General features: G+C 49.8%; 1 protein-coding gene across 1 annotated transcript in view; it reads right to left on the minus strand.

Annotated features, from left to right (window-relative positions):
* LOC128266910 (uncharacterized) overlaps positions 1-23,179 on the minus strand; it is a 57,131-nt gene extending 33,952 nt beyond the window's left edge. The window contains exon 1 of the mRNA XM_053003699.1: positions 22,912-23,179. Within this exon, the coding sequence (XP_052859659.1) occupies positions 22,912-23,179 (268 nt within the window). The remainder of the gene's footprint in view (positions 1-22,911) is intronic.
* Between the last annotated feature and the right edge of the window lie 1,662 nt (positions 23,180-24,841).

Here is a 24,841-nt window from a genome sequence, read left to right on the forward strand (position 1 = left end):
GTGGGAGGAGCCAGTGGCCAGCAGCCCGAGCCCGAAATCAATTTCGACCCACGGCGCAGCGCAGACAAATGGCCGTCGGGCAAAGTTTTGGCTGACGGTGTGACTGTGACACCGCCAGCCTGGCAGCGAAGCCTCGGTAATTGACTGGAATCCACGGGCTCCGAACGGACAACAATTGCCGTCGCAAGATTTACGAGCTAATCGACAAATCATCAATTGTTAGTGGAATGTTAATGCACAGCTTAGCGCGCCCAAAGGATCCTCGGCCGGCCGGGGGTCGAGTAGGGGGTTTGGTTTTGTTTTTCGCGCAAATCACTGCTGCCTGCCTGTTTGGAAGCGGTTTGATCGGTTGCTTCGGCCGACGGTTTATTGATATGCCATATGGGTGTAGATGGCTCGCAACGAAGCCTCACAGCAGAGAGAGTCAACAGATCGAGCGACAGAGAGAGAGAGAGAGAGAGAGAAAGCATAAAAATCGAAGCTTTATTGACCATTACGTGGAACCTGTCGATCGTCGCTGTCTGGTACGTGGAAACGTTTTCGGGTTTGATTGTGCGTTGCACTGGAGTGCAGCTGAAAGGATGCATAAGAAACCGATTGAAAAACCGTAAACCGACCAGCGGACGGCCTGCCGGTTTGTCACCTCGCTAGAGTTTGTGTGGGTTGTTCTGTGGGAGTCCTAAGACAAGGATCATAGGACGTTGGTAGAATGTTATTTATTGCTCCATCAAACACTCCTTTCAAATTATCGGTGTTCACCGCAAAATTATGCCGATTATGCACAGCCGAGCTAGCCCGGAAGAAGACTATCCAGTAGTAGATGGATTGCTACATGTCTCTTTAGGTTAATATTGTTGAGTTAGATTAAGTTAACTTTTAAGTAAATTTAATAAATATATGGTCCAGTCCATTCTTCTAAGAAAAAAACTGTCAGACTGATAACAGATCATCTGAAAGTGCGTCATATTCTTTTTAAATGTTTTTTTTCTAATATTTAGCTAACCCAGGTAAGATTCTGTATTCTTCTGAACAATCATTTATTTTATTTTGACTTTGCTTAATCAAAGTCGAACAATAAAGCAGAAAGTACGATTGGGAACTCACAATAGGATTTCCTTTCGGAAGGATGCTGACAGTAATGCATTTAAAGAAGGTTTAGAGCCTAGAATCGGAGACCCTTTGGTACGTTTCCAAAGTAAAAACGAGGCTAAGTCTTCAAACGAGTGGCATTCGGACTCGGCTTCAGTCAGTACAAACTACACCCAAGTCCTTGATCGAGCCGTAAGCGAAAGGTGCTTTCGCCGCGCGCGGAACCAATCCGCAAATGGCATAATCCGGCTGCGGTCCCTAGTAGCAAGGGTGCCAACAACCAGAGTGGCAACTCTGGCGCACCCCCGGAACACTATTTCTCCGCGCACAAGGAAATTGGTTTTAATTAAGTTCCCACCAGCGCCACCGATTGCGGCCGGACGGACGACAATGATGTAAACTGATACCGCGAGGCTTCCCCGGATCCCCGGTACTCAATCAGTGTAATCAACATCAACAGTATAATCATTATCATCAACCTCATCATCATCAACAGTAGCAGCGGAGGCAGCGGTGGCAGCGGTGGCATTGTCATCCTGGTGTGTGTGTGTGTGGATCCTCCGGGGTCTCGGCGACGGTGGCGGCCGTCTCATTCTTTTGTTGGTTATTATAGACATCATAATTGGAAAAGTACAACTCAATAATAATCTGCGACGCGGTGGCGGCAGACGAACGAACGATGGATGGATTCCGCGTGAGGTGGCGGTGGCAGCAGCATCAACAGCTGGCGCACAGCAGCAGCAGCAGCAACAGTAATGATGCTCTTCGGTCTCGGTAGCGGACAGGGAGTACTGTAGGTGTCCTGGCCTTTACACTCTAAATTGCAACTGCAACACATTGCACTTGCATTGCGCGCCAAGGCACGCGTTTCGTCGCGCCACTTCTAGGACGTCGAACGATGCTGTGGCGTGCTTTTCTTTTTCGCTCCTCTAGGGCAGGACTGCTCTCGGCGTCTCTCTCTCTCTCTCTGTGTGGCGGGCCCAAGTGGATGGTTTGCAATCTCGGTGCAATTTAAGCCATAAGTGCACATTGTGAGCAGCCAGCATCGCACAGCGAGTCCGGTGCAGCAGAGGTCCGCTCTCCATTAAGCTATCTCAATGGAGGCATTACGGCCCCGCCTCGGGCCCGATTCCCAGCGCCAGCGTCCAAGATTAGACGGATCGGGTTTTTTTACTGCCACCGCCAGTTATGCCAGTCCGCACCACGCCGCACGGTGTCACGTGTTCCGTGCGGCCCCCGAGCTGATTGTCGACACGTCGGGGAACTGAGAAATTAAATTAGCTTCATCGGCGTGGCGCGTGGAAAATTTAATAATGATTGACCAAGAATGGCGACCCCGGGCGAACCGCGGGCCAGCGAAGAGCGCGCCGAGAAAAGCCAAGAAAAACCCACGAAGCACGATCGGTCCGAACGGGGATCGATCGGCCGGACGATGCACCTTCCGATGCACCACCTGCATCTTAATGGTGTGTTGCACTTTTTTCCGCCACCGTTTCCGACACCGACCGGGCTTTCTATTGGTTCTGCAACATCAAACACTGGAGTGGCGATTAAAGGCGATTTCATCAAAACCATCGGACGTGCGCTGGGCAGTGAATACTAAGTTGCCCGATGCTACCCGATAAGACGAACGGGTGATAATTAAACGCCTCATACTTGGGCCGGACGCTCGTTTGAGCCGGACAACAAGGACACTCCGACTCCGACGGCTGCGCTTTTCATTTATTATTTGACAGAGGATTTGCAGCGCCGCTAATGGAGGTACCGAAGCTTATTCGAATGCACTCCGTCCGTCCGCTGGCACCGAGCTAGGGAACGGGCGAAAGCTTACACAATATTGCATTAGCGAGTGTGATACATCTTTCAGCAGCCCGTGTACCGTGTCCTGCGAACGGTAGCGATCGATTCTGGGTTGGGCGTTGGGTTGCTTTCGGTCTTGTCGCAATCCGCGATGTGAAAGTGAGCTGGTATTTTAGCGCAAACCTTCGTGCAGCATATGCAGGTTCGATGTTGTCGCGCGCACTGGGTAAGGACGACTACCTTCGCGAACGTGCAAACCGACGTGTACGGGCGCGATAGGAATTGATTTTTTTTCCTACCACTCTCCGGCGGATCTGGCGGACCGGCTGGAACTGGAGTGCCTGATTCGGGTTTATTCTGTTTTTTTTTTCACCTGCCGCGTTACACACGTGAAGGCGTGAAGGCGATAACTGTAACCGTTCACAGTTGTGAAACCTCCGGACGAAATTAGTGGAGAAGTGAACCTTTCAGATTCACGTGAATAAAAGAGTTGGATAATTTTGTGCTTCGTAGAAAGCTTCTTAGTTCATAAGGAGCAGTGCTTTTGTGGAGGTCACTAGAGCTCTATCACTCAACAACTGTTCTCGATTGACCGGCAATTGTTTAAGTCGTTCATATTTAATTGAACCATTTAATTCAATCGGAAACAAATAACGGCCTTGAAACAAATTGCTTCCCCGATGCTACACTTTTGATTTTTTTTCATAAAAAACATCTCGTCTGACAGTAAGTTATTCCGAAGCTTAAAATCCCATCCCGACTAAAGTGTCGCTTGAAACGTTTGTTATGTTCGATTCCAGTAATCGGAATCGGGAAATGGACATTTCCCAGCCACTTTTCCCGCCGAGCCGGCCGTCGGGCGGAATTGATCCACTTTCCGTGCTGCTGCTGCAGATGGCTTACAGACGCAGTCTCTGTACCGAAGCCGGTCAGCTACCGTGTGTGTGTGTACCGTAATAGGATCGGGGTTATGCACAAACCGTGTACCCCAGGGGGGCCCCGGTGGCACTCAAGGGGTCTCGGGGGTGCGGGGTCGTGGGTCTCGCTGGATGCACTTTTTGTGTGTGCCCTACGCCACCGCGCCCTCCGTGATCGAGTTGAACGAACGGCTCTCGAGCGTAGTAAATTGAGTTTCGAGTGAGGGCAACGCGAGATGCAGATTGACTGGCATCGCACTTTCACGAACGGGCGGGTGTCAGGGGGGTTTGCGTTGCGGGGCAGCACGCGAAGTTAGCGAGAAAAATCGATGCTCGCCCGACGTCGTCGTCGGGAAGCTGCAGAGTAAGTCAATGGGTGCACCAACCCGCTGCGGTTATGCGCTCCTCGCTCCTGCGGGTTGCTGGCCGCATATGTGTGTTCGTTAGTGTATTGACAGGGTGATGAGTAAATTATGTTTGCCTATGCTCGCCGTACGCGTGGCGTGGGGTGGCGTGTGGCGAGTGCCGTGGGCGGGGTTTCGTAGTAAATTGAGTTCAGCGAAGAGTACTACACGATAGCAACAGGTGGCTCGGGTTACTTGGGTTACTCCTCGGCCTCGGCGGTTCCGGTTGACGATGGCCCGCGTTGGCCCGCTTCCCAGAAGGGACTGTTACTTCTCGTTTAACGGTGGAGTAAGCAATTTCTCCAGATGATTTATGCTTGAGTAAAGTAGTGCACGAAAGCAGCGCCAGTCAACCTCATTAGGTTGAATCCGGGGAGCAAAAAACTCTACACAAGTAACGAGCGTAACGAGTCATGGAAGTCTACACACGCCCGACGTGTATTGATGTTAACTCTAAATTGCTAAGCAAAGTCCTTCGGCAAGCGGGCCGGAAGGCTCGTTGCTCGAACACATGGTCACCTAAGAGATTGTGTCGAACACTGTCTCGGGATTGGGGCGAGATCGGTCTGAACGTCAGGGGGTGTTTTGTAGCCTTTAGCATTGCATGGGTTTTCTTAATAAACTACCCTTCTACACTGATAGACTTTAGTACTGTTTTAGTACAAATTTAGTCAAAAATTGCGGGTAACAAGGAGACCTACTTGGTAGACAACATCAGCGTCAGGCAGTGAGCAGAGTTGTGGCAACAAAGTCTGATCCCATCAACGCCAGAATGAAAAAAAAGTCTTGAAAGGCCCTACAAAAAAAAAACCGGTGAGACCTCCGGTGGTGCCCTCCTTAAACTTCGGTCTGCGCAAAACCAGAAGCCGCTCGGAGTCGTGTAGTCATTTGCCTGCCCGGACCACCGCGGAGTTTAATGGCAGTTTTTGGGCTGCGACAAGCCTCCACAAGGACGCGTTCGCAGCAGTTAAGCAGACCGTTAATTCCCGTGCTTCAGCCGTTTCAGCGTTCTGTGCATCGCTGGAGGAGTTTTTTTTCACCCGTCAGCCGTTTATTGGCTGGCACATTAGCAACTCCCGCCCGGCTGGGCTGGTCCCGGTTGCAACCGGCAACCGGTCATGTTTTACGGTGGTCGGTGGTCGATTCTCGAATGACTTTAGTTTTGTTTCTTCATCGCAACAGGGGAGCTATCACCTTTTTAATGAGCAAACCTCAAAAAACGAGATGTTTATCGGTATGTGACGAACGATTTCCGGTGGTGGCTCGCAAGGGCGCACCGGACGCACCGATTTCGCGTCGCGTAGAACGGAATTCTGGGCGACGGTTACTTTGTTTGGCCGAACGGTGAAGATGATGATCTTTGCCCGCATCGCAAGATGGCGAATCGCGGTGTTTTAGTTTATGATTTGAGGCCCCCAGCTTTCCCAATCTCCGGTTCTCCGGTGGGTCAAACAGTCCGCAGTAACAACTTTGAAGTGCGTTTCGTTCTCCGTTTGGGCTGCACCCTGCTGCAAAATGCATATTGCAATCTTCTCGGGGCGAGACCGGCGGACGGGACCCCGGCCGGGCCCGAGGGGAGTTTCCAGTTTCGTTAAGTCGCCTCTCGCTAATCGCTAACGGCAATAAAAACACACTCCCAAGCAGCTCCCAGCAGCCGTCGGGGCCGGGGGCCGATGATTAGAATAATTGTTTGGCCAACTACTCCGACCGGGGAACCGGTCTTTCCGGTGTCCGGTTGGTTTTTCATTTTTATCGTCTATATTTGTTTTCTTAATATTCACACATTCCACGCGCCGGTATCAGCGCGAGGTACCAGATAGCTGATAGCTTGGGGCCGGCCGCGCGATACCCGGCGCGATAATTGCATAACGCCATGTCTCCGATGTTCGATTTATTTATTCAAATTCCAACCGGGGCTTACAGGCTGGCTAGTGGGGCATCGCGGGGCCCGACAAACGGGCCGGCTAAGGCCCCCGGGGGCACCGATACTGGACGGCCGGCTAACCGTTAATTTAAAACAAATTGCCCAGGGGCCAGAGAGTGGCCGACGACTGGTTGGAAAACGAAACCGCCCGCTGCCATATGCGTCAGGACGCGTCAGTGAGCTATTTCACTCGCGCGAAACACGATGTGTACGCCGGTGGCAGCATAATTGGCCTCCGATTGCCATGTTCAAATTATGGCGATGGTTTATGAAGTGACTTTAGGTGCGAAATAATATATTAAATAATTAGTTACGTTATGGGGCAAGTACTCCTTTCGCTGCTCTCTCTCCTTCTCTCTCTCTGTATCTGCAGTCTGATTAGCATAATGATTTGGTCCGCCGGTGACACTCGCCGATGGGACCGGTGGTTTCACACTCGCCGAAGTAGTGCTCCCGTAAAGTGAAGTGAGATGTTGAAGATAGCTGTAATTGATAACCGTTTTGGATCGGTAGCGCAAGTGGCAACTGTTTGAAGGCGATTGACTACAAGAAGATAAGATTAATTAATTACTGTTCCCGATCCACCCGGTCGGACAGAAGGCCGGATTGGTGGAACTGGTGTCTCACAGTTATCGTTTTTCAAGATATCGCATGGAATGAATTTCAAATGAACGGTCATTTTGCAGATTAGTTTCAGATCCAGTTCCAGCTTAGATATCATTTTATTTATGGTATCTGTGTCGCCACAATCTGATCGATATTTTCGCTCTAATCATATACTGATCTGATTAACAGAACCCAGAAACATAGAGAGCTATTGATTTTTCACTATCGCTGTGGTCGCACAGCATTACAGATATATTCGTGTATGGGATAATGAATTTCATTAATGAACTGATGGTGAAAAACTAAAATTACATACCAGAACATAGTTAGCACAATTTGATGTTGATGAGTGAAACATCCATCGCAAAAGCTGGATGGCAGACAACTTCAAACATGTTAAACCTTTGCATAACTAGCTGATCATCACGAGTTGAATGCAGATCATACAAACTGATTACCTTACAGAATATTTTATATACTAGTAGCACATACGACTAGCACATTAGTCCGTCACTAGCATTTTATATACGACTAGCACATTAGTCCGTCAATAATAAAATCATCTACAATAAACGTACCACGAGACATGAGATCATTCTCATAAGCCATTCCCAATTTTTTGCCACATTCAAAACAGTTCAATGTTGTTACAAACTAACTATCCATAAATCATGTACATTCGAAATCACATCTGAAAGGTGGAACCCACCTCAAGCAAAAAGCGATTTACGAAATATTAAATCAGCCAAAAACACCCCCAAACACCAGACAAATATCCTGCGCGTCGACGACCGTCAAACTTCCGTCGATGCAAATTCAATAAAATAAATAAAATTCGGGCCTCGGCGGGACCGGCAATGTTGTTGTTGTTGTTGGCGAAGGTGGCGAAGATGGCGAAGAACAGAGTAAACCATGTCACGTCACTGTCTAGAGCTTAGCTCGATTCAACCGACCCAGTCGCGGGAGGAATCACCCGTCTGGGGCTGGACAGGGGAGCAAAAAATATTTCAAGGTCACCGGTGCTAGACAGTGAAAAAAAACGAAACAGAGAGAGAGAGAGAGACGGACGGGGGAGGACACTTTATTTTGGGCACATATTTTGCACGTCACTTTTGACTCCCGCAACGAGCCCTCGATGGGAGTCGGCGTCGATCGATTGACTGCAGGCTGACTCGTGCTATCTGTGCCCACCACCATAAGATGTCCAACTTTATGCACACCATTTTTTTCGGCCGTCTAACCGTCCCCTATCTCTCGCTCTCTCTGTGTCTGTCGCTCCCTCTTCGGTTCTGTTTCTGCATCACGGTCAGTTAGAGAACTGGTTCTCGTTTAGGTCGCGACTCCGAGACAGAGACGTCTTTATCGTTCGATTGATAGCCTGCGTGTGTGTGTGTGTCTGTGTGTTTCGTTTTGGGGGGTTTTACTGTTTCGTTGCAGTTTAGCTTCATCTTTCAGCTCAACGCTGCAGGCAGACGCTGGCGAGAAGACGATCGTAAAGAATCAATTGACTGATATCGTGAGTGCAGCAAAAACCGGCCCCCCACCGGCCTGGCGACAGGGTGGGCAGGGGGGCATCAGGGGCGCCGGGGGCGGTCTGGCTAAAGCATCATAAACTACGATGGTTTAGGCAGAGGGTTGAAAAGAAAAAACTCCAATGTCGCCTACAGTCAGTTCCTGCTTTGGTACGCAGCTCAGTTTACGAGCTCGTGTTTAGAACGATGTTTTATGCTAACGAATGCGATACTAACTGAAATTCTAAAGTTGTTCTAGTTTAATAAAATTATGATTTAATAACAAGAGAGCATACGAATTTTGAGCAATGTTTGATCGTAATTATAGTGGACTTGATTCACATTTTTTCGATAGTTGGACGATAGTTTCGATATTGCAAAAACATTAAAGATAAACAAAACAAAGAAAGAGCTCAATTATGTTTGTATAATATTTCATTGGATTTATAGAAAAAATACTCAACTTCAAGATCGAACTTTGAATAATGTTCTAAATAATTGCAAAAAAATTTAGTTCAAAAGAATTTCTTAACACAAATTGTTTTCACCAGACTAACAATGTGCCGTGTCGTTAATTTATGAACTTCACTCCGTTCATTTGTGAACTTTGCATTTCTCTAGAGTGCAAGTTATCAAAATTCCTATATGTGTTGCCCATTATCGTGCACCGACTGTAGACTGTCTCCTGTTCGCGAGCTGTAACACGAAATGTTCGGTAATGTCAGCCGTAAGAGAGGAGAAAAAAAACACGAAAACCTCCTCTAAACCCAAAGCAAAAAAAACGTAATGTGCCCGTCTGGTAGCGTGACATCGTGTTCGCGATGCACATGGTACGAAGGTGGCAACAGCAGTTAAATCGCACGATTTAACACCACAGCACGACATCTGTGCAAGAGGACGAACAAAAACTTGCAATCCCAGAAAACATGCCAAGCCAAGCGGCCGAGGCCTGAAGGTGCACATACACAAACGTGGGGCCCCCAAAAAGTGTTTCATATTTATGTTGTCAAAGGCAGTGGGGTCTGTCAAAGGCAATGATTTCTCGTGTCGCCCAAACGGACGCGGCGCGGCATCGAGCACGTTTGGCCGGTGACCAAAAGTCGTCGCAAAAATCCGACCATTTCGGCCGGCGTGACAAAGTGTGGAATATTGACCACAGGAACGCTTTGCAATTAATTCCCCGAGCAACAGTTTGCGTTGTTTGTCAAAATACATTTTCCATCCGTACTTGCTGGGGCCTAAGAATTGGGTTTTGGCTCCACAAAGTTGTTCGATCAGTAGCAACTCATGGAATAAGTTGTAGGAATTAGTTGCAAGTAACAAATATTGTAGATTCCTTGAACCTGAGTTGCTATATTTTTTATATTAAAGCCAAGCAATGTTTTTGCTTAATGTTATTTCGATTTTTTTTTATTTTGGTGTTATTTTGGCTAATTGCCTTCGTTATATATTGAAAATGGTAAAGACTTCGTTTGGTACATTTGAGAAAGGAAATGGTGAAGTGATGTGGTATGAATGAGTAAATAAAAAAAAGGTCCATTAACTGGCAACGCAACGAATGGGGCCGTTCTGTGAATAGTTGAACAATTGTGATGTCGTTCAAGGTTAATGATAATGTTGTCTGGTTTTTGGAACATGATTTCAAAAATAAAAACCGACAATGAAACGGTCTGAATGCAAGGTTCGCAATGCATATTTATAGCCTTTTGGCCGTTTTGGCCAAACTCGAACCACGAATGAATGGCAGTTTGGCCAACAAATTTGACAAGGGCGATCGCAACGCCAGCAACAACACCCCAGCCCCAAACCGGCGACCATCATCCGACCGTTCCGTTGCACAAACAGTTTAGTGGCTTATGACGGACCGCGAAATGCTCGAGAGAGAGCTTCTGCCAAACAAGACGTAAGCCGTCGATAAACACCGCTCGCGAAGACGCCGGCAGAGAAGCGCAAAAAAAACAACACGGAGAGCAGCGGGAGGCGACCTTGAAACTGCATCCTTTGCCGGGTGAGATGATGATGGCCGGGCTACGCATCCCACCACGCATCCCCACGCATTCGCTTTCCGCTCGCGTGTCCGGATGTATTACGCGATGCAGCAACCCGCCTTCCAGAAACGGCATTCGCTCAGCATCTTCTTCCGCGGGCCCAACCGAAATCCCGCACACACACACAGCCAGAGCCGCCCAACAAACACGATCGCCAAATGACCGTACGATTGTCGCAGGCGTCGCTGTGACGTTTTGCGTTGGCGTGTTTGCGCAGCACGAGCTATTAGGGTGGAAATGCAACCCATTCGCGCGCTCGGCCTGGTGTGTGTGTGTGTGTGTGGTTGTAGAGTAAACAATGGGTTTTTGCTCTCTCTACGTGGTTGTCGCAAAAAGTGCCCAGAAGTGACTGACTGACAGAGTGCGCGACCTGTTTACGCGGCACGCGGTCGGTTACAACTTTGGTCACAAGACATTCGCTCGCCTACTTTTGATCTGTGCATCTTACGGATCGCGATCCACGAAGTCAGCTTAATTCGCTCGATCGTCGGGAACGGATCGGAATAATAAAACCCCAAAGTTATGGCGCGATCCGGTCATATCGTTGGCCTCAGCTGAGACAGTAATTGAAGTCCATTGGAAATGCGAAGGTACCAGATCCGTCAAGAACCTGCCTCCATCTGACCGACACGATTCGACTTCATCCTGTGCCCGGGGCGCCGTTCTTTTTTTCCTTCTCCGGAAGAGGGTGGCACGGGTGGTTCCCAGACAGATGCTTGGGGGGATACACCGCTCGTCTACAGCCGTGTATTACACAATCAAATTTGGGGATCGTTTTGTGGCCCGTGGCAGACAGCGATGATGACTGAAGCGTGTTCGAGGAAGCGTTACTTTTGGGAGAGCGTTTGCGTAGGTTTCTCTTTTAGTACTCTTTTTAGGGTTAATAAGGGTGTTTAAGAATTGCGATACGATTCAAGTTTATCAAAATATTGGAAACTATTTGGAATTAAACAATCATTCCGACTTTTGCCAGAAAGAACTGACAGAATCGTGTTGCCAAACCACTATAAACAATACACTCGATTCTTATGTTTATCTAAACAATCCAAAGTAATAGATTCTTTATTTATTTTTTTGGTATATCATGGCCACGTCAACGAGTTCCTAGACATAATTGACAACAACGTCCCATGAAGTCCAACGGATAAGGAGACGAAATATGGATAACATTTGATCGAAGTAAAAGCGCTCGTGCACTTGATTAAATCCACTGAATATAAAACTTAAAGGGCTGAAGTGTCTAAGTGTACTGAAAAAACCGTAAGCTGACGAGAAGACTCAGACAAACGTAACATAGCCAGTAAGTCGGAAGAGTCAATATTTTGTTCGGCAAGAGAACATCGTCGAGCACATCCACGCCTCGAGAAAAGAGATTCGAATCCCAGCAGCAGACATCGGATGCGATAAGGTGCAGTCAATCTTCCTCACAGCGAATGGTGTGAACTTCCGTTCTACGCTTTCAAGGCGATCCAATCCAATAGTTCCGTCCACTGTCGGTGCGTTTGTTTTCACTTAATAGGGGTTCCCGACCCGACCGTGAAGCTAATGACATTGCATTTATCGAAGCTCAGCTCACACCCCAGCTTAAGAAGATATTGAGGTCGGAAAGCTGCGAACCTATGAAATATTATCCACTTACAGATATTCGTTTGGTTCTGGTCCAGTTAAAAGAGCAAGAAGAAAAGCAAGTTATTGAAGCGCAGACCGAGTAGCATCTCACAACTGAGCTTCGACTCTGTGCACCTTTAAACCGAAAGCAGCGTTACAGCACTTCATTTCATTTGTTGTCGCACGGAACAGAGGACCAGGATTAAAAAGTAGAAAAAAGGCCCAAGTTTATAGCCGTATTTGTTAGAACCTCAAGAACACAATGACTTTAGAAGCAAAGCGACGCTGGAAAACCCGAAATCGGGACCAAACGATCACAGCATGTTACAGCAGTAATGTTCCGGGAGCGCTTTCCATTAAAATGCTAATTCCGGACGGAGCACTTGTGGCATCGGCACCTGCAAAGATTGCCCCGTTTTCTGCCCCGGAACATGGAGCCAAATCGCACGCTTGCAATCGGACTGGCATCCGGGATCGCCTTTGAAGCGAAAACAGAGTGCAGGCGCACGATTCCTACTGCTGCTCGCTCACTCGCTCCTGCCCTACTCGACGGATTCTCATTTCCGGCAACATCTTGTGTGTTTCCGCATGTGTCCGCCACCGGCGCCGCCGCCCGAGGCCATCGGGCGGAAAGTTGCATCCTTGAATCCTTGCCCGGCGCGAGTTCAAAAGAGTAAAAGAGCGAGAGCGAGAGAGCTCAAAGAACCCGAAACCTCTTTCCTTCACAAACGCTTATCGTTTTTCCCCACTGAACTAGTTTTTCTCGGGTTGGTTGTCATCCCGGCCGTACCATGCCTCACACGTGTGTGTGTCGGGTCGGGTCGGGTTGGGTCGGGTCGGGTCGGGGGTTTGTCGTTCCATTTGTAGCCCACGGTTACAGCGAGCGGACGGGAGCATGTTGTGTTCCCCACTAATGATGATGGCGTTATGTGAGAAAGCAGAAATTAGGGCAATATTTCACCCGCGCCAGCTTCGCAACCGGGTTTCCTGGCCGTCCGTCGGTGTGGACGGTGGTTCCAATTTTATTCTTGCGGTAGGTCCTGGTTTCGTGTCTAAGTGGTGAAAATCCACACGGGGGAAGAGTTCGGGGCCTCGGCGCGCGCGAAACCGGAAAAGCGATCACAAGTGGTGTGGCTGGTGCCACAGCCACTTGACATCTGTTTTTGCGCTCAGGGGCCCGTCCGAACGGTGCACCCGGAGCACCCACCACCCACCTGAGAGGGTGTCGAAAAGGATCTTGGATATGCTACACCGCCTATGCGAAGGGCCAGCTCGATAATCCTCGCCGGCAGACTACTGGCTGCTGACGGCCTTCTGTCAGGCCGCAGTAAAAGTGGGCGAATGAGTTTCACGCCGGAACACGCCGGAGGATTCCATAAATCGTGCACCCGCAAGGTCATCGTCGAGGGGCCGGAATTAAAAATTAACGACCCAAAAAAATGTGTTCAACAAATTAGCCGACAAAGAAAAACACGTTAATAAATCGATGCTGCTGGCGTTGGCTTTGACCCGTGCCAGCAAGCCACCGGCAACAGAAAACACAAGGATTAAAGTGACGCGTGTAGTAAAGTGTTGTAAGGAATTACGGCTGCCCCGCTGCATTCTCACCACCACGGCCCCCCGGAACGTCGGTTCTTGTCGTGCTCCTTTTTTTCCTTTGGCATTGCGCGCGCGGTGCAGTGACACTGAATAATACACGATGCAAAACATCTTGTCGCCGCACCAAGGAAGCAGCGAAAAGTGACATAAAAGCAACTCTCATCCACACACACACACACACACGGGCATAATCCCTGTGCATCCAAACCAAAAGCCGTGGGTACTTTTGTGGGTGCGTCGAGAGACGCCACGCCGGGGCGCTGCACTTTAACGCGGTGCATTTACATCTGCGAGCGCCTGGCAGTGGGGAGGCAGATGGTCGAGTGGGTGCAACAGCGGGCGCTGTGGGCGGGCTGGGGAGAAGGATCGAACGCGTGCCACTTTGACCATGGGCCACGGGCAATAGTAGTGTTCGCGGTGCCAGTCGATGCACTATGCTAAAAGAGCACGAAAAGAGCTCCATTGATGCATTAATAAGTAATAAGGTAAACATGTTACTAGTTGCTTTAACGTACGTACGTATTTAGCATTTGTAATTTATTTAAAAGGTGCATTCCGAATTTAATTTTAGCTATGACCTTTCAAACCGATAAATAGTAGCGTATGGATAATAGAAATTTAGCCTCACAAGTTGCCTGCCATATAATTGATATCCTCAGATCGTTAACCCTCCCATAGGTCGATGATGGGTCAGTTCAGTTTGACGGCACAAGGCATCGCACTGTTAGCGAATGGATTATGCTTCATATTTTGTGCCTTACTGTGTTGAAAATAACCGCATGACGGCAGCTTAGAGCCACACACACACGGATCAGTAAATCAAAGCCCCAAATCAGTAACCGATTTTCCCGATCCCGTGAAGGATCGAAGCACCCCGCCGCCGACGGTATCGGTTACCGAAAAACCGGGAAAACAAAAGGAAATTGCTGCCGATTGCTGTATATTACGCGAAGTGTGTGCTGCTCCGTTCCGTTCGACCGACCGTTAACCTTTCGCCACGGTTTCGGAGTCGCCCGTGTTCATTAATTTCGCAGCGAAACCGATACCAAGGATGGGGATGCGCCACCACCGAGAAATATTTTCACCCACCCAGAACAGGTTTGTTGTGTCTACTGATTGGTTTGTGCCGCTGGAAAAGTGCTGCCACCCAACCGTCAAAGGAAACGTTCATGCTCGCGCCCGTGTCGACGACCCCCGGGGCAACATTTACTCCATCGGGCCATCGGGGCTTTGGATCATTTATTGAAGTTAGCGGTTTATCCGCACCAATTAGTGTGTCGTTTGTATGTGTGTGTGTGTGTGTGTGTGTGTGTGTGTGTGTATTTTACTGAGGTGTCTTTCAATGGATGTAAATATTCCGCAGTGAACGTTTTAATTTTATTGAAAGTAAATCTATAAATTTCGAAACAAATATCAAAATTACAACACATTTACAGGAAGCTCGTGGCCTGTAAATGTGTGGATGAGGCCTGTGGACTTATTTTTATCTCCGTGTTGTGCCGAATGCTAAGTCGGTCTTAAGAAGATGCTTAAGTCCTGGAGAACCAGCAACATGGGTTGCCCGGCCAAATCGCTGTGGACGGAACGCCTCTGTGTTTGGTGAGATCGGAAGGCGTTGTTCTACTATAAGCTTACTCTCCAGACTCGGCTTGGACAAGTGCCACCTAGTCGTTCTTCGATGGGACACTAACATCGGCTTCAAGAATCCGGTTTGCTTCCAAAGAGCCTCAACAAATTGTGAGTGAGATGGGAAAGGAACCATTGAACCGTATAAAGTCTTTTACTTTGTCGGTGAGGATGTTAGGGCGATATTTAACCTTCGAAAATGATTATGGTAGATAAGCAAACTAAAACCAAGGTCAAAATCGAATCGTGTTCAATGAGTTGGAAGATGTCAAACGGTGGACTTTCCTTTTCCGGTGTTGCATTCGTCGCTAATTTTAATTTCCACAATTTCCAGACAATTTGAAGTAACCCATCAAATCAAGTTCACTCCAGCATGGCTCCCAATTACATCACTTCCCAAAGCGAACCCGGGATTCAGTTTGAAACGCCACAAACAAATTCCTTACGTCCATCGTCAAACGGTTGACTGGCGATCGAAAAAAAACCCTGCTTGCAGCCCGATTAAATCATCACGCGTCTGGCGCGTCTGTCGAATGCAATTGCAGTGCCGTAACCGTTTCGGATTCGCGTTCTGTTTACCAAAGTCCCGGGAGCGCACACTGGCCACCACCACCGCAAGACGCCTTCCAGTCCGCGGCTCGGGGCGGGCCGCGTATCTCCATGAAAAATTCATCAATAACGCGTTATTTATAATACGCTCACTCTTTTCGGGCGCTTTTCGGTCACCCGGCGTCCCGGCATACCCAGACGGTGGAGTAAATATTTAAATTTCGCCTTCGACGGACCGCCCGAAAGCCGAAAGCGAGCGCCCTGCCGGCCGGCCGGCACAACCGGCGAGAAAATATCCGGCCAGACAGCGTAGCGGGGGCCGGCAACCGGGGGGAGCGAGGGGGAAGGCATGACGACTCACATTCCGCGGCCCACGGGCACGGCAAACCACGGCTCACCACAACCGCAAAAAGGCCAAGAAAACCCCGAATTCGCCCGAAAACTCGACCGTCTGCCGTGGCTGGAGTAAGGAAAATAAAAACGACTTTTTTTCCTTTTGGCTTTCCTTTGGGCGGCGGCGACGGAGGGAGAAGGATTGCACAAACACACGGTGAAGCAGAGCAGTCCCAAGGTCCCCGTCCCAACCCAGGCCGGCCCGGCCCGGCCCGACCCTTGACTGGCTGGGCGGCGTGCGTACGTAACCTTCACCCAGACGAGTGACCGTGAAAAACTTTCATTCTCATCATCCTCGTGGCCCACCTGAGCCAGACACCGCCGGTCGGCGGCGGCCGGCGGCCGGCGGCTGCCGGTGGCGATGACCATAGACTGTTACGCCATCATCCCCCTGCCGCCCCACCCACCCGTTTAGCCGCACACTTTCTTCGTCTTTGGCGGGTCTTTCGGCGAGCCGCCAGACGGCGTAGTGCGTAATTGTATTAGCGGCGCTTGCTTGCCGTTTGCCGACAGTCTGTTGGTGCGTGGGGGAAGGTTTGGGCGAGGCGAGGGATAGAATTGACGGACGAATGTCAACGCCAGCCTCACCCACCCGGACCGGGCGGGCGGATTTCCGGCGGTACTACTTTTGGGTGCTTATGCGCCCGGGCTGTGTGCGACTTTTGTCCTTTTTTGGTGGGACGGAAAACTGGGGCGGGTGGAAAAGCTCGGGAGAGCATGAAAACGGACCCAGAAAAAAACCCAAGGCAAAAACAAAAAACCGGACAACGGCCCTCGGACGGTGCGGGGCTCGTTTTATAGCGGGCTCCCACAATGGCACGTTGATTTTACTTGTGCCGTGGGAGTCGAGCGCGGACCAGCCAAAAACACGGCTGGAGGATGTGGAAAGCCCGTGGAAACACGGGAAAACGCAATCTCGGAAAAGGCTCCCCCTCCCCGGCTTTCGGGCACCACCAGGAGAAATATGAGCCTTGGGAGAGTGCTTTTTATGCTTCGGACGGTCTTGGGATTCCTTTCCTCGTCGGGCGTGGGAAAGGCAGAAAACTCCAGACCGCATCCTGAACCGTCGCAGACGGAAGAAAAGGCAGGCTGACCGAGCCAGTTTCATTCGGTCCTGGTCCGGCTGTCCTGCTCCCAGACACTCCGACAGGCCGAGTCGCTTGGGCTCCTGGGTAGGGTGGAAATACGCCTCACGCCGTGCGCCTTGTTTAAATATTTAACCTCCGAAGAATGGCTTCGAAACTTCAGCCTTCTCCGGCACATCGGAGGCCTTCTGAAGCCGAAAGGTCTCCGGCAAATGCGCCTCCATGGGTAGTGCGTGATAAGGAATTTGTTGACTTGTAAATCGCTCTCCCTCTTCCTCTCTCTCGATCCATCGCCGTTCCATTCCGCCGTTAGAGACCACTAGCAGGTCTTCAAACAGGTCAGGGGTTACCACGTACGTACAGTGTACCGGTCTACGGCCGAGGCCGAGCCAACTGCGGTGTGTTTTGACAGTTGACAATCTGCGGGTCGATCTGCATTTAACCCACTTAGAGGTGCCCACAGGTGCCCCATCCCGCACACCGACGCCGGCCGATGATGGATGGTGGCCATTAAACTTCCGTCTCCGCACTCGGCTTGGCCTATATTTGCCTCCGGCCGGACGACGGGAGTTGATGTGTTTGTGCTTCGCGCCGCGTCGAAGTAATTTTAAACGCACCACCGTTTGCCATCATTACGGCGACGAGCCGCGTAAACGGCGCGTACGATTTTGCAATAAATTTTATGCACAAATAGTGCATGGGCGTCCCCGGCGGATCCAAACGGGATCGGCCCAATACTGTGGCCCTCAATTAGCGATGGGCTAAAAATATTCGCTCGAAAATTTGATTGATCTACTGAACACTGTTTGTGTGGATCACGGTTTGCAATTGGTCAGTCCCGGTTTGGACAAGACCCTGACTATAGCCAAGTAAACAAGACGTCGCAAGACATGGGAGAATCCTCAGAGGAATTATTGTCTGAAGTTGAATCGAATTGAAAAGTATTCACTAATACATTTACACCTTATTTTTGGCGTACCAAAGATCAAAAAAAGGTGCTGGTTAATGGTGAATTAGTAGCTCAGCAATTAGCCTTGTTAACAATAACATTCGATAATGGATATAACCAGAAATGATCTAAATTCTGCGCTGCTGAATTGGGAGCCAAAGACATCCGAGATGTTAAGATTTAGTCTCCTAGTTGCCTGTTTTCTATTACATAGCAGAGCAAACAGTTTTAAGGGAGAAAATCAGCATTTTGTTTATTAGCCTAGTCTACGGGAGCAATGTTGTTTTCAATTGCCACAACAGGAATGAAAGTAGTTGGGATGTCACATTACTTGCATTGACGTAGAACGTGACGAATCGCCGTAGTGAATAGGCGAATACCTCTTATACTTCAAATGAGTCAAGCAGATAATCGCAAGACAAGGTACTCGAAACTTAATTCAGGTAGAAATAAGAAACTGTATTCGGATCTGGATTCGGTATTTCCCAGGACCAGTCGTAGAAAACATAAACTCTGAGTAAAAAGCCAACAACTTATGAAATCAAGCTAACGAATCTTAGATTTTCTTAAAGCAAATTAGATGTTGAAAATACTGTTGAAATTCATCTAAAATCTGCTGACGATCCACTGAGCAGCAACAAGTGAGAGTTAGATGCTTGCATGGGTGAGAATATTTATCTCACATCTACGATGGTTGTTGAAGTTTTGTGGAAGAAGACCCCGAGTCATACCAACATCTGAATTAATCTGAATTTTCTTTTGAGCGTTTAGTAGGAAAATGATTGAACTGGAACCGTGCTGAGCGATACCTTTAAGGGCAGGCGTATTTAAAGCAGTGATGTCCTCGGTCGCATCGCTACCACTCGTGCGAGTTCACGGTGCGTGACGCCAGAAATATCTCGCAGCAAGGCCGATGACTTGGGCCAGATTTTGCCGTTTTTCGATGCGGTTTCGTCGTGTTCCGTCATGCGGTCCGAAGCCCCGCAAGGCGCTCCAGGAGGGGTCAGAGGATGGTGTGCCGCGATGGTGACGGCGGCGTATTTTCACCCCCTCATTCTTGTGACCGTGCGGCGGCTAATCTTGTGCAAATCGCAGCCCGCCTGCAATTTTACGCGCGCAACGCGACCGGTGCATTATTTTTACGTACGCGCAAATCGCTGGCGCTGACGCTGATGCGGCCGCGGCTATGTTTTCGGGCCCGACGCAGGGCAAGGCGCAGGATGCGCCTCCCCACTGCCCCGGGGGGCTCCTGGTGGTTCGGTTGCGTCGGTCGTTAAATTATCCGCCGGTCGCATCTTGACACGCCGTCGCGGCAGTAATTTGCAGTTTGGCTCGGTGGCCCGATGTCCATGCTCCCTGCTTATGCTGCACGCCCATCCCTTGCCCATCCCCGCGGCTACGCATTACGCCTGAAAATTGGTTTGTTCTTTTCGCACTGGCTTTCGCCCCTTCTCGGGCCGGTGCCATGGTTCTGCACCGGTAGCGGGCCTCGCCCCGGGGAAGGAAGCGCTCGGTGCTCTTTAACTATGAAAGTTCGATGATCTCAACTATGCGAGATCGGAAAAGCGAGCAGCGAGCAACCGACGACAACGGCCATTTGCGAAGCGAAAGCCTTCCCGGAGGGCCCTCCCGGAGTCGACCCTGGTCGCGTGATGAGCCGGGAAAGGGAAACATAAAGCATAAACGCGCCCCGTTTGGGGTCGGGCCGGTGGTTACCGATCGTGAAAAATGGCGCGCGCGAAGTGGCGCGTTCCGGTATCTCATCGATCGGTAGCCATCGATTCCAGGTGCATTCACTCCGACCGGGCCCTATTGGGGCGGGGTTCCACTAGTCCTAGGCGACAGGTCGACCGGAAGTGGAGAACATGGCCGGCGTACTCACGGGTGTGATTATCGGGTACGCTACTGTCATAAATTTAATATCCCATAAATATCCGCAAAGTCTACTATTTTCCTCCGCTGCCCGGCAATCCGTGCGCGATTAAACCGGATTAATGGGCTGCGCTGGCAATGCGACGCTCGGGGCGAAATCTGGGCTGTGTGAGTTCCTTTTTTTCTCCCTGTGTTTCGACCGGCCACAGCGCGGCCACACCACTCTAAGTGGTTCGATCCTTTCTAATTTAAATATAAGCTACAGAGCGTAATAAAGTACAGTCAACGTGTCGCTTGGACAGTGTCCCGAATGATCGGGGCTGATGATCCATAACATAATCAATCAAGCGCTGTAAGGAAGCGAACCAAACACTGACTTTTACCAATACGTCAGCAAGTAAGTAGCTTCAAGTAATGATGTAATAGTGATTATTGAACATCTAACTAAGTAATTCGACACCACTAAACGAGGTCTAAAAGTATGAAACCGGATTGAGTAAACAGATGACTCTAGCTGTCAGTTTGGTCCTCCTCATAATGCGGTTTTGATAACATTACCTTGTTTTGACATCGGGCAAAAGATTTCATGTCGAAATATGATTCGAATATGTCGAGTTTTATGCCTGAAAAGTACGAAATGAGGACATCATCGCTTTTCTGATACCTGTTCCAGAAAACTGCTACAGTATCGCTTCAAATGCTTTTTGAAGCTTATGGTGATCATGCTCTTAGATGATCGCAATGCTTTGAGTGGTTTTTAAAAATTTTAACATGACGATTTTAACTTCACAAACAAAGAGCCTGGGAGGCCACCAAAAAAAAATTGAGGACGCCCAACTACAAAAACTTTTGGACGAAATTGACACGCAAATGCAACAACAACTTGCGAATGTGTCTCGTTAAAGGTAAATGTTTATCATTTGAATCCAATAAACTAGTGATTTCTTTGAAATAAAATCCGATTTCATACCTGTTGTTGCTGTCCCCTTGTTGCTCGCCAATGTTCACTTGTTCGCAACTGAGCGGGTTATAAGAAGAAGAAATGTCCTTTACTTTTGTTTTACTTTTGTTTCATGTTTATATTTTTAGGTTCAATACGCTCATTTTGGCCTCTATTTTTACTGTGTTTATTGCAAACCCTTTTGTATGTAGCTTCAAGTTTTCCTTTGTCAACTAGGTCGCTTGAGCCGTTAACTTAAAATAAACAGTTCAATAGCTTGATACGTATAATCCTTACTTGTTCCTTTCACGTTGAATAAAAGTTCTTTGGTCTTTGTCAATGGCCAATACTATCTAAGTCACAGGCCTGCATTTAGTTTCAATTGATCTATAGCTCATGCTGTTTTGGTGTTCAATGTCTTTTAGAGTTTTATCACTTCAAAGAGGCTGACTCGATGATGTTTCTAGCGAAAAGCCCCACCGATGGGCGATCATGTGTGCATCCGGGGCCGGGGCGACCGAAGTCATGTTTCCATTTTCGCGTGCATCAAATCGTACAGGACTAGCACCTTGACACGCCCGTCACAGAGGCTCGAAGGTTGACCGAGTCCGACTCACCGGCGCAGAACGGCGCCAGCATCCGTTCGTGGCGCATCCTACGATCTGTCCGGGCCAGGCCAGTCCGCCCGCTGGACGTTGAGTCGTGTTCAGTGTGCGCAATCCATCGACCCGACGAGTGTCAGAGTCGACGACGGACGCGTGGGGGCCATTTGCCATTTGTCGCCAATTTGTCGCTGCCACTTTGAGGTCCACCCGAGCATGGCACCCTTTTCGCAAATCGAGTCCAGCTCGGTAAAACGGAAGGACCGGAGGCGTCTCAAGGCGGCCGAATGGGCCGCGATTTGGCACAGTGTCAAGGTCGACGGATGCACTCCATGCAGGGTGAGTGCACACGGGCGCTGCCCCGGAACTCGCCGAACGTCGGTCGACCAAGATGGTTAAAAATAAGCGTCCATTGCAACGATGACGTTCGATGCAGTTCGATGCAGTTCGATGCAAGCGGATGCAGCTGCCGCGTCTAGCGACATTTGGGAAGGGATTTGGCGCTGGATGCTGGACCTTGAATGTTCGAAACGAAATAAATCGTTGCCCGCGGCCCGAGCATTGCATCATGAAAATAATTAAACATAGAAACTGAAGCCGCGTTGCGGGCCACGTTGAACCGGGCGCGCGCGTATCATAAATCACGCTGTCCCCAATAACCGGGGGCTGACGGTAATCGAAATGCAAAATTAAAAAGAACTAAGCAAACGCGCGGTACATCCTCCTAAAACTAAGCTCAGCGGCGCTGGATGGCGTAGTAATTCCACGCCGAAGCCGATGCTATAAATTACTGCAATAATTGTATGCTTGGGAGCGGTTAAAATATGTGCCCGCCCCACCAGGCGGCACCCAATTGTGTGCCAGCCCGGCCCCCCCAGCAATCCGGGCGCAAATCAATTGGAAGTCGATCCGATCGATCCGGCACGCAGATAGGCGATTCAATTAATTAATCCTGTGCGGCGGCGTCGACCGTTCTCGGCTTGGCTCGGCGTAAATGAGGTTTTTGGGTGGCTGGGCTGGAATGCCGTTGTGGACGCGACAACAGGTAAGAAACCTCCCGGAGACCCGTGTGGGGACCGTGACGCGTTTTCAATAAATCAAATCCCTCTCGGGCTGAAGCCTGAGCCAATGGCGCTCCACAGTCCGGATCTATGTCAACGCAGTTAATTTGCTAGAGAGACCCACGATCGTGGCCCGTTTGAGGGCAAAAGTAAACACCTCGCACGCACGCACGCGTCGAGCTGCAATTGCAACTGCAGTTGGCCCGCAACACGCAACACGCACCACGTGAACCGCCAATTGATCGAGAGAAGGAGAGAGAGAGAGAGAGATGTGGAGCCCAGCGGGCACGGTGCCACACCCGGGGACGACACAGAATATAGACATTACCTTCGCCGTGGTCAATAACGGCAATTAGGAGCATAATCAGCGGCAGCAGCAGCAGCTGGCGGCACCGCGGGGCACCGCGCCGGACCCCGCCGGGCGGCCGCCGGCGGTCACCACCGCCACCATCCGTCGGCGATGCCTGCGGCGTACCGCCACGCGTGCCTAATGATAGCGCCGCCGCCGTCGTCGGCGCTGGTGACTGTTTGGTTCGGGCGCTGGTCGGTGGTGACGGGTGGCCGGTGCGTCCCCAGGACACCAGCGGGACCCCCATTTCGGAGCCCCGCCTCGGCCTGCCCGCCAAAGCCACCGACTTAGTCGGGGAAGTGTTCGTCCGGTTCGATTCGATGCTCATCGTCGTCGTCGTTGGATGCCGCCGCCGATCGGAGGATGGTGCACATACCGGGCGGATCACTCTGAGGTCGGCACTGGCCCGGCCCCGGCCTGGGCCCGGGCTGGGACCATCGGGAATCGGGTGCGCCACGGTACGTTGGTTGGTGCGGGGCACTGGGGCCACCTGGGAAAGCGAAGGCGTTCAGCGTTCAGGCGCGCGATCAGACAGTGGCCGACGGGTCGATCGATCGATGACGGGGCGGCGCATACTTTTCGCCCCGCCAGCATCGGGAGCCAATCTGGGACGATCTGGAAGGAAGAGCGAAGGTAATGGTAATGATAAAGAGGATATTTTTTTCTCGTGTTTCGAAAGCGACAGTTTTGTTGGTGGAAATTTTGGTGTTTCAAATGGCAAACCAGATCGTTAAAATTTCAATTTGAATAGTTTATTAAGGAAGATTCTTATTAAACAAACACTCCAGAAAAGCCATGAATCTGATGCCTCAAGAGAAGTAACTCCCTTTGGGAAACGAACATTTTGATTTCGGTTACTTGAGAACTTTGTCTAAGTATTGTTGCTTTACTAGAGTCTCGATCATTGATCATCATATCGATCACCAGAAAACGGTCGTTGAATTTCCAACAAAAATTCGGTTCGTCTGCAGTTAAAACATTCGAGAAAATGCAACAAGCGAAGAAAGGTTCTCGATTAAATTGCAAACGACAAATGAATAGTCAACGACGATCGATTTCAACTCAGAAGTTATTACATTTTTATGTCTTTCCAATTATGTAATATACATTTATTGGCATTTGCTGACAGCGATGGAAGGCGTTTAGAAATAGTGAACGCTTTCGTGAAGTCACGATAGCCGGTATTTCCTGAGCTCTCATCGCTCTGTCCCCGAGCATATTTTACCTGCAAATGTCGGAGAATTACTAGTACTATATTCACTTTGGTATAGCAGTAGAATAAATAGTAGATACATAGTAAAAACACAACGTTACAGGGAGCAACAGAGATGAATTAATTAAAGCTCGGTACACAAGGAAAAAGATATGCACTTTAGTATCTTAGTTCAAACTCAAGATTCTAGCCAGAGACTCGCCCTCCCCGAAAGTGGCCTTAACTTCGACAGGCCGAATGTTTGACTCGTAGACGTCATTTTAAGCCCCATTAAAAACGGTCGCGAGCCGCGCAATGGAAAAGCGGGACAAATGCACTTCACACCTTCGTACGTTAATTTTCCTGGCGGTCCGCGCCTCGTGATGTGCTCGGTCGGAAAATGAAGCAATTGGCCCGTGACAATCCGTGCACCGCCGTGCCGTGCCGGGGCGGCGTTGACAAGTGCGTTAATAAGTGCCGGTTGCGGTGCGTCCTGACGTTTCAACACCGTCATAAATCATTTTTCCGTCACTCGGCCGCCGGCGGGCAGCACTGTGTGGTCGCCTGGGGGGGGGGGCCCCCGGGTGATCTGCGGCCGCTCACCGCGCGTTTATTCCGATCACGGCGCGTGCGTGCGTGCGTGAGCGCACGTGTGTGTGTGTGTTGTGGTTGGCACGATCATGGGGATTTATTAAAGTTTTTTTTTTCGAGCAATGC

This window comes from Anopheles cruzii, chromosome 2 (assembly GCF_943734635.1).
Source record: "Anopheles cruzii chromosome 2, idAnoCruzAS_RS32_06, whole genome shotgun sequence".
In the NCBI taxonomy this organism is placed as follows: domain Eukaryota; kingdom Metazoa; phylum Arthropoda; class Insecta; order Diptera; family Culicidae; genus Anopheles; species Anopheles cruzii.